Raw genomic sequence first — 12,948 nt, forward strand, 5'->3', positions numbered from 1 at the left:
GCCTTGGGGGTGATCCTCCAATTCTGGGGTCTGCCCTGGCTGGCTGGATGATCTTAGACAAGCCCCGCTTTCCCCTTTCTGTGCCTCATCCAGGAAATGAGGATTACTCCCCTTCGGCACTGGGTGCCCACGGGGAGCCCTGGGTGGCAAGTTGGAGGACTGTTTGGATGAGGAGACCGCCACTGGGGCTGCCTGGACGCCAGGGCTGCTGCCCCCTCCCGAGGCCCCTCCCTGGCCAGGCCCTCCTGGAGTGGGGGTGGGGTGTCTGGGTTGGTCTGGCAGCACAGCAGCTAATTATTCTGTTCAGACCCCTCCCTGGCGATGCCAAATCCTTGGGGCCAAGAGATTCAGCCCCTAAACCTGTCTGACCAGTTGTCTGGGAGAAGGGGGCGCCTGGGAGGGGCAGCAGGAGGTGCCAGAAGCGGCCGCCCCATCCCAGCACAGGGAGCGGAGCCTCTGGGGCTCTGGATGCTGCGGACAGACCCTCGGACAGACACACGGTTGGACGCTTGTTCTGGCCATGGGGCTTGGCGGGGGACAGTCTCCACTACTGATGGCACTGTTGCTGCTGCTGGCCTGCCTCGAGACGGGGATGAGCCTGGGTGAGTGAGGGTCGGGGCAGGGCGGGTGGAGTGGGGAGGGGGTGGTGCCCACCACACTTCAGGCTTCCAGAGGACAGAGCCCACCTCCTCCAGCTGCCTCCTGAGTCTGAGTCCTGAGTCTGGGGCTGGGTCCCAGGTGAGTCAGGGGAGACAGCCCACCAGAAGAGGGCACAAGGCAGACACCTGTGCCCCCGCCCCCCAAGACAGGGGAGCAAGGAACGCCTCCTCTCTCTCTGGGCTTCTCATCCCCCTGTCTCCTGAGCCCAGGTGTCACCAAGTGGCTTCCCTCCTTCCCCTCCTCCCTGTCCCCAGGAGAGGTTTAAAGAGGACTTCAGGGGACTTCCCTGCCGGTCCAGTGGTTAAGACTCTGTGCTTCCACTGCAGGGGGTGCAGTTTGACCCCTGGGTGGGGAACTAAGATCCTGCAAGTGTGGCCCCCCCAAAATAAGAAGTCTTTAAGGATAACACTCCAAAAGGAAGCTCTGCAAGGGAGCTAAAGGCATTGTTCACTGTCAGGCTCTTAAAGTGGAAGAACTCACAGACGCAGCCCCCGCCTCCCATTGCTGCTGTTCTGCGCCTTCTGTTAAGCACAAACTTTAAGTACCTGCTATATGCAGGGTGCCCTGGGCCTCAGTGTTAGAGCCGGGAACTCTGAGAGGGGAAGGTTCTAGCCCTGAACCTTTGGGGCTGAGCTGAATTTAATAGAAATGAATCATATTGAACTGAACTGAACCAAAAGAGAAAGAGGGTTCTGGAAACTTCCCTAGCCCATCTTGTCTTTCTATAGCTCTCCAGCATCTGGGGCTGGAGGGAGGGGGAGCTCTGACCTCAGGGGGCCCGGAGAGGAATTAGGGGTTCTGAGCTCTCTGAGCAGAGCCTGAAGGCTGGACAGGGCTGTGGGAGGCTGAGAAGGGGACAGGTTCCTGAAGAAGAGGGAGTCTTGAGGGGGGCAGGAGGTGCAGAGCTCTAGGTGAGGAGAGGTCACCCTGCGCCCTGAGCCAGGACTCGTCCCCACGTCTGGGCCTGGGGTCTTCCTGTGCCACCACCAACCCCCCACCAAGCCATTCACTCCTCCCATCAAACAAACCAACCTGAACCATGTGGGTGGAGCTGGGGACACTCGAGAGGTGGGTAAACTGAGGCCAGAGAGTGTCAGAGCTCAAGGTCACTGGGCTCTGCCAGAGTCCAGCCTTGGGTTCAGGCCCGGGCTCAGGCTCCCCCAAATCTGAGTCTCAGCCCAGCAAGACCTAAGATGCCTCTCCCAGAACTGACTATGCAGCTTGGGTAGGGGCCTCCGGAGCCTCCATCTGCCCTGCACTTTCCTGAGACCCTGGTGACTCAAGGGGGCAAGGCTTCCCCCTGACCTCCCATGGTGCCACCCCTAATAGGCTCCCAAGACAGGGGCCAGGGGCTGGACACAGACTTGCCAGGAAGCCCTCCTGATTAATGGCTGATTAGAACTCCCGGGAAAAGCCCTAACTCCCCCCTCAGACTGGGACTTCCAAGACCTTGCCTCCCGCCTCAGACTGGGGCTTCCCGGACCATGAGCCTCCAGTCTAGACAGTGGGGAATCGGTCATCGTGTTGAGCCTCTTTTCTCTGCCCCTGCCTGGCGCAGAGCACATCAGCTACGTGCCCCAGCTCTCGAGCGCCACCCTGGCAGGGAGGCTCACCCAGTCCACCTTCACGCTGGAGCAGCCTCGGGGCCAGTTCAGCCATCCCAGCATCTCCAACTCTGACGCCATCTGGCTGGTGGTGGCCCACAGCAACGGTGGGTGCTGCCGGGGCCTCGCTTGTCCCTCTGTGAAGTGGGCGGGCGGGCCAGGGGGGAGCAGGGTGTAAGTGGATGTGGCCGCCCCCACTGTCTGACCCTCGGTGCCACCCTCAGCCACGCAGAAGTTCACGGCCCCACAGAAGGTGGAGGACACCCCGGTCCCTGCCGACTTCCCCCAGGGGGGCTACTACCTCACGCTGAGGGCCAGCCGGGCTCTCTACCCAGGCAGCCCGCCCAGCAACCAGCTCCGGGTCCTGCGCGTCGGCAACGATACCCGCTGCTCCCCGAGGACAAGAGGCTGCAACTGCCCGCTGCCGGGCCCCGGCCCCTACCGGTGAGCGCCAGGCTGGGGCGGGGGTGGACGGCTTCTGCCTGTGTCCAGACCTTCACCCGGGTGCCTGGGAGCCTGGCTCCAGTTCTCCCAATGGCAGGAGGGGACCAGGGAGGCCGCGGTGAATTGTCCCGTCTTCTTGAGCAGAGCCTCCCCACAACTTGAGCCCCCAACCCATAGGCCACCTGGACCACTTGGGTGGGGTCTCCTCATCCAGTCAGAGTGGGCCCCATCTCATCTCACTCAGGACTTGATTCACTGATGTTCTGTGCTGGGGGACCTAGCCCACTCCACACACTGTCCTAAGTGAGGACACTGAGGGTTCCAGAAAGGGCAGGCCATGCACCCAAGGTCACACAGCGGAGACAGTCACAACTGGGATCAGAGCCCCTTCCGGCGGACTCTAAGGCCGTGCTTTTAGCTCCAGGCTGTTTCCCCCAGGTCCTGGGAGTCAGGGAGACAGGCTGACAGGCAGCAGGGTGGGAGGGTTTCAGGTCCCGGGGACTCCCACCCCCAATGCTGGATCTCCTGTTCAGAGTGAAGTTCCTGGTGATGAGTGACAGGGGACCCATGGCTGAGACAGAGTGGTCCAGTGAGACCCGCCTGCAGCAAGGTATGCGGCCAGGTGTGCAGGTCCAACACTAGGCCTGGGGGCTCTTGCGGACTGGGGGTGGGCTGGGAGGAATGGGCCAGCCCCTAGTCCGTCAGAGCCCCTCTCCCAGCCTGTGCCCCGCCCCATTCTTTCCCGGCTGGGCTAGGAGGCTGTTGGTCTGGGGGCTGTTCCAGGCCCCTCTTCTCAGGTCGGATCTTTTTCCTCCCTTCCTGCCCTACCCGCCTGTGGCACCCCCTGGTGCCCTCAGCCAAGGGGCTCCAGGCTGCCCCAGGGTCCCAGACCGCGGGCACTGTGGTCATCATTGCCATCCTGTCCGTCCTGCTGGCCGTCCTCCTCGCTGCCCTCCTCACCCTGCTCATCTTCACCTGGTACGTGGGCAGGGTCGAGACTCCCCTGGGAGGTTGGGGTCCCTGACCCAGGCCGCCTCTTCCCTTCCCCTCGATCCAGGCCTCCAACCCTGCTCCCCATTGCTAGCTCTGCGGGAGAGGTTTTCCCTGAAGGCCAAACAGGGGTAACAGTTATTGATCAAGGGATCCTCAGCGTTCTAGAGCCAGTGTGTGTGCTTGTGGGCGCATTGACCCCTGCTTCCCTCGTGCCTCTGCCTGCCTGACACCCGCTGATGGGTGGAGCCGGTGGGTGGGGCCAAATTTTCTGAGCGGACACCATCTGCCCCCTGGTGGCAAGAGCTGGAATTGCACGTCGGGTGGGGGCGGGTGGGGGCGGGTGGGGGCGGGTGGGGGCGGGTGGGGGACTACAAGGCAGACGGTACAGATGGATGGAGGTGAAGTGCTTTTAGTCTAAGCGCTGAGATTTGACTTGAGCGCTCAAGGCTTCATTCCGAACTCAGATGCTGGGGCCTGGTGGGGAAAGTGGTGTCCACAAGGCTTCCTAGAGGAAAGGAACATCTGGTCTCTAAAGAGAATTTGGAGAGGAGGGGAAGGGAAGCAGGTGGGGAGGATCTAGGGGCAGAAGAGTTGCCACCAAGGCCTGGGCCTTGATTCAAGGCTGAGCTGTATCCTGAAGGAAAGAGAGCCAGTGGCCGGTTTTGATCAGGGGAAACGCAGATGCTGTTGAGGCGTCCTGGGTGTGGGGAGTGGAGGAGACCATGGGGGAGGGGTCATGACAAAGAGAGCGGAGACGGAGCTGCATTTTCTCAAATTTAGGGGCACAGCACTCTAGGCTCTAAGCCATGGCCATCAGATTTCAATCGGGCTGTCTGTTCACCATCCTCTCCTTCTCTCCTCTCCCCTCCTCGCCCCCCAGGTACGACACCTGCGGGAGCACGCCCATCTCCGGCCCAGGGGAGCTGGTGTTCGTCAAAAAATATGACACCCACCACATGTCGAGGCCTTCAGCTGTGGGGGCCTCGTGAGGGCCTCCAGGGGGCCCCTGGTGCAGGCTGGGGGCCCACCTTGCTGCTTCAGAGCCCGCGGAGAGAGTGTTTCTAACTAAGGGGGAGGGGAGCGTATCCTTAGCCCAAAGCTTGGGCCTGCCGCTTTGAGGAATAAATGTCCCCAACAGCTCCCTGAGTGGCTGGGTCATGATACATCTGTTGGTCTCCCTGCGTGCCTGTCCTAGCCCCTCTCAGGAGGACACAGCACCAGGCGGGAACCCAGGGGTTCTAGGCCAGCCAAGCCATCCGGGCAGTGAGGATGAGTCCAGTGACCCCGGTAGGTCTAGTGAGGCCCACCTGGCCTGTGGGCACGTGCCATCGCTCCCCCCAGCCTCCCCTCTGTGGTCTCTCTTCCTGGCTGGAGGACTTAGAGCTTCCAGGCTTCACCCCCACTCCTGTGCTCGCTCTGGGTGGGGGCGCGGAAGTGTGTGAGAAGCTGTAACTCCTTGGAGATGCCTGGGTTCAGACTGGGGGCCCAAACCCCATGCAGGACGCGGAGCGTCTTTCGTCATCCAGTCCACTCTGGGCCTAGATGACCCAGGCGGGGCTCTGTCCTCACGTTGCTCTGCGCTGTGGGGGACAGTGTTGTAGCCACGCGTTCTGGGAAACAAACTCACTCAGAAGGACAATGCGGAGTGCAGTTTATTATGCTGGCGGGCCCAAGGCAGAGTCTCCTTTTAGCCAAGGACCCTGACCAGTTTTTCTGAATACCTTATATACCCTAAGTGTACATGCCCAAACTCACCCCCCCAAATTCCCTGAAACTAGTCTGAACAAAGGAAGAGAAAGATACAAAGTTAACCCGTGATTCATATGCCTTAAGCCTAGGTAGTTAACAGTGGACAGTTAACAATAGGCCTGTGGTCATATCCCAATAAGCATAATAGAATTTATGATTCTATTCAGTTACACAGATAATTAAAGTATTCTTTTAGGCAACAGAGAGTCTAGGTCCGAGCCCTGGGGCTCTTCCATCCAGGGGGCCTGGTTTTCCAGTTGGTATGTTGTTTCCATAGGTACTGGGCATAGAGCTCAAAGTCCACAGTCCGGCCCAACATGGAGTCCTGCTTTCAAGATGGAGCCTGTTCTGTCTGTTTCCTCCTTCATCCCCCCCTCTTGATGCTCTTAACTCATAGTATGAGCATCATTCGTAGGAATATATTGCACCCTGACTCTCCGACCTCCAATCTGGGAGAACGACATCAACCTTTGGGTTACAAAGTTCATAATACATTGTAAAATAAAGGGTCCACAAAGCAGACCTATCAAGGCAACTATAACAGTAGTAAATATAGTTTTCCACCAGTCACCCTTCACCCAGATAGGACCGAAGTCCAAAAAGGAAGATTATCATCAGATATAACTCTTATCTGACCTTTCATGTCATCTAGGGTGGCTGATATATAGCCAGATAAATCAGGAATATATACACAACATTCAGCTTTAATTATAGCGCAGGTCCCTCTCTGTACTGAAACTATGGTTAGTCTCAAGATGATACCAGCAAGTCCTTGTAGCAGCAGCTGATTGTAGAGCTTCACCTCTTTTTCTTCTTTAAGATGATCTTGGTTTCACGGGGCTCAGTGGGGTCCCTTTGTGTAGACCACTCCGCGTCCTCCGGGTCTCATGCATGGTATGCTCTCTTCACCCTCATGTGGTGGGTCCAGGAGTGACGCCTGCAACTTTAACTGCAGTAGGGCTGGTTAGAACAACAGTATATGGATCCTTCCAATGTAGGGCCAAGGAGTTGTGTTTCCAGTCCTTGACCCACACCTGATCACCAGGCACAAGTTCATGAATCTGTTCCCCAAGGGGGAACGGCACCCTTACTTGTACAAACTTAGTTACCTGATTTATTACCTTACCCAGTGGTTCCACCTGCTGTGAAATCTCATCTCCCCTTACCTGAGGCAAATTTGTTGACAACTTATTTTATTATGGGAGGGGGCCTCCCATACACAATTTTGTACAGAGAAGAGCCATGGGACTGTGGGGTCATCCTGAGTCTGAGCAGAGCCGTCGGAAACAAGCCCACCCAGGAGCAGTCAGTCTCTAAGATCCACTTGGAGAGTGTCTCTTTAAGTGTCCGGCTGGTTCCTTCCAACATCCCAGGACTCTGGGGCCTATATGCTGTATGTAATTTCCACTTGATGTTTAAAGTTTAGCTTACTTGTTATACTAAATCAGCTACGAAAGCCGGGCCATTGTCCAATCCAATGCTGGTAGGAAATCCAAATCTGGGAACCATCTCCCTAAGCAGGCACCAGGCTACTTTTGATGCTCTTTCAGTCCGGGTAGGAAAAGCTTCTACCCATCCTGAGAACGTACATACCACTACCAGGTAATGGTAGTGTCGATGAGGTTTCATTTCAGTGAAGTCCACTTCCAGGTGTTCAAAGGGCAGCGTGCCTATTAGCTGAATCCCTGGAGGTTTCTGTCTGTGCCGAGAGGCAGCATTGACCTGTGAGCAGGCAGTGCAGTTCTGAGATTTTGTCCTGCATAGGGAAGAGAGGTGGAGAACCAAGAAATATTTTCAAATTAGCTCTTCCAGTTTATCATGGCCTAGATGGGTCGCTTGGTGTGTTTGGCTTACCAGAGTGGGTGCCAGCTCCTCTGGTACCAATAATTTGCCACTTGGCAATTCCCACTGTCCCTTTTCAGTCTTGACGGCCCCTTCTGCTTTGGCTAGTTGCTTTTGGGCTTCAGTGTACTTTGGAGAGTCTAGGGTTAGCTCGGGTAGCTCCGCCAACATGAGAGCTTTAATAGCAGCTTCACTTGTCACCCCCAAGCCCTCAGCTGCTTGTTTCGAGGTCTTATCTGCCAGTCTGTTCCCTGAGCCCGGGGGGTTATCCTCTTTTTGATGTCCTCAGCAGTGTATGACTGCAACCCTTTCTGGTTCCCAGGCAGCATCTAATAGGGTCTTAATTTCTTCCTTATTTTTAGTATCTTTTTCACTAGCTGTCAAAGGCCTCTCTCCTTATACAGAGCCCTGTAGTGTGGCAAGAGCATGCCTGGAGTCTGTGTAAATGTTTGTCTTCTTACCTTTTGACAGCTGAGGGCCTGGATTAGAGCATATAGTTCGGCCTGTTGAGCGGACCAGTGTGATGGCAGAGAGCGAGCCTCCACGATGGTTTCTTCCATGACCACTGCACATCCCGACAGTCATTGTCCTTGTTTCACCAGGCTGGTGCCATCGGTGTACAGGACCAAACCTGGGTCCAGGATTGGCTGGTCTCTCAAGTCAGGTCTGCTGGCGTATTTCCTTGCAATCATGTGCGGGCCCACCTTCTCCCACAAGAAAGACAGTGGCCGGATTCAGGGCCTGACAAGGCTCAGTAGTAACATGGGGGTTCTCACATGACAGTCCCTGGTATTGAGTAATCTGGGATGTTGACAGCCATTTATGGGGGTCCCCTCGCGGGAGAGTGTTGACCTCATGTGGGACTGTTATGAACAAATCTTGGCCCAAAGTCAGCTTGGTTGCCTCCTGGACCAGTAACGTAACTGCAGCAACTGCCCGTAAGCATCCCAGCCATCCAGTGGCAACACTGTCCAGCTGATTAGAGATAAGTCACTGACCTGTCCCATGTCCCCATAGTCTGGGACAACACTCCCATAGCCGCCTTGTCCTTTTCAGTCACGTAAAGAGTGACTACAAGGTCACTCTTAGCAAGGTCAATGGCTTAGCAAGGTCTGGCAGGCCCAAGGCGGATGCTGACATAATTGTACCGGGTTTGAGTTCTATTACCAGTGGGACTTGTTTTGCAAGCCTGGTGGGGTGGGGTTGGGGGGGGTTGTCTTCCGCCCAGACCTCAGGAAATCGTTGAGTTAACTCTTTCTCTTGACTGTTTAGCCCGTCTGGTTTCCTTGCCGGGAGATTGTGCAACCTTCATTCGTCTTGAGGGGTTACAGAGAGGAAGAGTAAATAGGTGGTTGAGCCCACTCGAACAGTGGGTCTTTCTTGAGGGGAAAGGCCACTTGTGCCCCCAATTTAGGCAGCAAGTCTTTTCCTAACGAAGGTACTGGGCATTCAGGGATGTATAAAAATTCATGAGTCACTTGGTGTCCCCCCATCTGACATTTTGAGGGTAGGCTAGAGACACAAAGGCTACAGAGCCAGCAGCCTCTGGCTGGGTCTATTGGCGTATAAAGTCTATAGGCCTCGCACAGTCTTTCGCAGAACTCAGAGGGTGATTCACTTTCCCTTTGAATCACTTCGGAGGGTTTGTGATACTCATAGCTTTTCGGGCCCCCCTCTTGAGACCTTGTAAAATAGCTGCCCCATATCTCTCAGGTGGGCTCCCCCTTCCTCTGTGTTATAGTCCCCACTGGGCCTTTCATCGGGGGTGGCTAGCTCTGCCCACTGCTGTGGGTTTGCAGTACCCTCAGGTGCCACTTCTCTTAACCATTTTCTGGCCTCAGTTAGGATCCTGTGTCTTTCCTCAGTGCTGAAAAGGGAGCCTAGTAGTTGGATTATGTCATCCTATGTAGGGCGGTGGGTTCGAAAAATAGTCTCCATTAGCCTAATCATGGCTTGTGGCTCCCCAGAGTACGGTGGAGCGTGTCTCTGCCAGTTTAATATATCCGTAGAGGAAAATGGCTGGTAATAATAGGCTACAGGGGGCTGCTGGTAGTGCCCCATGCGTCCTGAGCTGGAGGCTGTCGTAGCTCTCTGAGGAGTATCTGTAGTGGGGTTTTTTCCCCCTGTTCCTTGGCGGAGCGCAGCATCTGGCTAATAGCTGTTTTCTTCCCCCTTCCCATCAGTACTCATTGGGAGAGGTGGATACAATCTAGGAGGTCCAGCTTAGGTGGAATTCTGGGGGCATTGACCAGAGGTCTCCATCGCTGGGATTGGAGTCTGCCGAGGTGCCGTTCTACGAACTCTGGGAGAGCTGGCGGAGGAGCAGCGGCTGCAGGAACCTCACCTGGCCCTGGATTGGGCATTAAGGCGGCCTCCAGTCCTGGTGGAGCACTGGGAGGCAGGTGCGTCATTATCCAGTATGGGGGAGGGGTCAGGTCATCCCCGTCCAAATCCTGTAGAATTTCCTTTTTTATCATCAGTCAATTTTTGTGCCATTAATATTTTCCCCTTTCCCTTCTGAATACAGAACCTTGTCCAAGTAGGAGGGTCTTGAGCTAACCCTAGCTATGAGTCAATATATGGATATTGATCCAGGTGTCCTGGCTCTCCTGTGACGACTGTATAGACTGCTTCCACTATTTTTAAGTTCATGGTGTTCTCTGGTGGCCATCCTACTCCCATAGGGGCCATTCGACATCATAGAGTGTGTGGAGGCGGTTAGGCTTCATCTTTACCCCATGCTGCTGCTGCTGCTGCTGCTGAGTCGCTTCAGTCGTATCCGACTCTGTGCGACCCTGATGGCAGCCCACCAGGCTCCCCCGTCCCTGGGATTCTCCAGGCAAGAGTACTGGAGTGGGGTGCCATCCAAATCCTTTCTTTAAATTTTTAATCATGCACTCCAATACGGTTGCCTTAGATTCACTTCCTCCCATCTCGCTTACCTTCTCGGACCTTCTTCTACTTTTCCTTTTCATTCTGTCTACAAAGTTCTCAGCACCCTATGTACTTCTGATATTTCCACTCAGTGACACTTAAATTGCCATTCTGCATCCTTCCTAATTGAGGTGAGAAGAGCCTTACCTGCCAGATCCCAGAGGGAGAAGGGGGATCGGTGTGTCTTCACCTGCTGGTCAGCACAGCCGAACCAGAACACCATGTGATCCAAGACTGTTTCTCCCTTAACTTTTAAAGTCCATTCTGCCTTGGTGGGCTTGATCAGGTGTAGATGAAAATACAGATGGGTTACATATCCCACGTCCCAGGCTGTCTCCGGAAAAGCCAATTCGTACTCATTTATGTATCCTCCTCCTTCTAGCCTGACAATTCCGAGGGAGTCGAGAATTTCATAGCAGATGGGACACCTCCTTGGGGAGAGCAGAATACAACCACACAAAAACCAAATTTCTTCCCCTAAAAATCCCCTGGCAATTGCTTGGTAATAATTTTCCCCAAGACGGCGTGGACACCACCTCCTAAATGACTTTCACAAATTTCCTTCCTAAACCCTAACACGCTCGTCAACCTGTGTACCAAGCAATCGTTGCCACCTGCCTATTCCAGGCTCCTGTGGGTCTGTGCCCCTTCTAATCCCTCCTAGGGGGGTGATCAGGCCCCCTCTTCCACCCTACCTGGTGGGTTCCTCCTCACCTGAGCGCTCAGTTCCCCAGCTGCTGTCCACTACCTGCTAACATGAAAGGTCTGGGCACTGAGAAGCAGAATCCTTCCAGAAGGGCAAGGTGCCTTCCCCCCTTTAGAAGATTCGAGCCGCAAGTCCTTGGAGTAGTCCCAAATAGGACTTGTCTCCTCAAAGTGAGGAGTTTCCTGACCCATGCACCAAATGTTGTAGCCACACGTTCTGGGTAACAAACTCACTCAGAAGGACAATGCAGATAGTAGAGTGCGATCACACTGGCAGCCCAAGGCAGTCTCCTCTTAGCCAAGGACCCTGACCAGTTTTTCTGAAAACTTTATATACCCTAAGTGTACCTGCCCAAACCCACCTCCCCAAATTCCCTGAAACTAGTCTGAACAAAGGAAAGGAAAGATACAATCAAAGTTAACCCGTGATTCATATGCCTTAAGCCTAGGTAGTTAACAGTGGACAATTATCAATAGGCCGGTGGTCACACCCCAATAAGCATAATAGAATGTATGATTCTATTCAGTTACACAGATAATTAAGGTATTCTTTTAGGCAACAGAGAGTCTAGGTACGAACCCTGGGGCTCTTCTATCCAGGGGGCCTGGTTTTCCAGTTGGTATGTTGTTTCCATAGATACTGGGCATAGAGCTCAAAGTCCACAGTCCGGCCCAAGAGGGAGTCCTGTTTCAAGATGGAGCCTGTTCTGTTTCCTCCTTCAACAGGAGAGGGCAACTGGCCAGCACAAGAGGTAGAAGGACGCAGAGGTCTGAGAGCCAGAGGAGAGGGCTTCCAGAAGAAGGGCCGCATTGTTCCAGGTGGCCCCAAGAAAGGGACCCAGGCAGGAGCAACCGAGCGTACAAAAGCCTGGAAGCCACAGTGACTGCTGGGTGGGCAGGGTGAGGACAGCTGGAGGGTGGGGTGAGGGACAGTGAGAACGCCAGGAGACGCCCCTTGCTACCGGGCACTGGGCAGGGAAGAGGGCGCTGGCTGGGTGCCCAGGTGTCTGTGTCCGGGTGTTGCAAACAGCCCTAGTGGGTTTATTAAGCCACTGCAGACACATCTGGCCCCTGGTGGGGAGGAAACGCTCACGTGACCAGCCTGGGAGGGGCAGGGAGGGGAGGGGGCACATGGAACTCCAGCCTCTGCCGAGCAAAGTCTTGGCCATTCCAGAGCAGCCATGAGCCCCGACCCTGGGGCTGGGTGACCCTGGACAGATCACTTACCCTCTGTGGGCCTCAGTTTCCCCCTTATGTAAAAGCGAGGGTTGGTTGAGCTGGGTACCTGTGAGGCCCTGCTCTTCACCAGCACCCAGCATGGGTCGGCAGGAAACAGATGGCACACTGTCTAATGGGGCCACTGAGAGCATTTACAAGGGTGTGGGCAGCGAATCAAGGGAACCCAGAGCACTGATGGGGCCGTCAACACTCTTGTCCCTGAAGGACTGGTGGTGTTTCCAGAGCCAGTGAGCAGGAACCATGGGAAGGGTCTGCCCGGCAGGGACAGAGGGCTGTAGGCAGAGGGATTAAATACTCTGGTCTTTCCCCTCTGGCCTTCTGATCATGCGGCTGGAGGGCAGTGGGGTCTGGATGGTGTGGTCCATGGGGAGTAGGGCTGAAACTTCCAGCTCTTTAGTCACATGGCGGCTTCCATCTTAAAGCCATTTAGGGGGACTGCCAGGGAGGTCCAGTGCCTGCGTGTTGCTCAGTTGTGTCTGACTCTTTGTGACCCCATGGACTGTAGCCCACCAGGCTCCTCTGTCCATGGGATTCTCCAGGCAAGAATACTGGAGTGGGTTGCCATGCCCTCCTCCAGGGCATCTTTCCAACCCAGGTCTCCCACATTGCAGGCGAATTCTTTCCAGTCTGAGCCACCAAGGAAATCCAGTGGTTAGGTCTCTGTGATTTCACGGCTGAGGGTGTGGGTTGGATGCCTGGTGTGAGAACTAAGATCCTGCAAGCTCCAAGATTTAAAAAAAAAAAAAAATTTTTAAAGCACTCTAGGGGCCCACCCAGA

The 12,948-nt window shown here is 55.1% G+C and overlaps 1 protein-coding gene across 1 annotated transcript; it reads left to right on the forward strand.

The window, feature by feature from the left end:
• Positions 1 to 366: 366 nt before the first annotated feature.
• UPK3BL2 (uroplakin 3B like 2) lies at positions 367 to 4,847 on the forward strand. The gene is made up of 6 exons (XM_040261734.1): positions 367 to 602; positions 2,219 to 2,371; positions 2,489 to 2,708; positions 3,242 to 3,318; positions 3,566 to 3,686; positions 4,582 to 4,847. Exons 1-6 carry the CDS (start codon positions 521 to 523, stop codon positions 4,688 to 4,690), a joined length of 762 nt encoding a protein of 253 aa, XP_040117668.1. The 5' UTR covers positions 367 to 520; the 3' UTR covers positions 4,691 to 4,847.
• Positions 4,848 to 12,948: the final 8,101 nt, after the last annotated feature.

Source organism: Oryx dammah, unplaced genomic scaffold (genome assembly GCF_014754425.2).
Source record: "Oryx dammah isolate SB20612 unplaced genomic scaffold, SCBI_Odam_1.1 HiC_scaffold_2, whole genome shotgun sequence".
In the NCBI taxonomy this organism is placed as follows: domain Eukaryota; kingdom Metazoa; phylum Chordata; class Mammalia; order Artiodactyla; family Bovidae; genus Oryx; species Oryx dammah.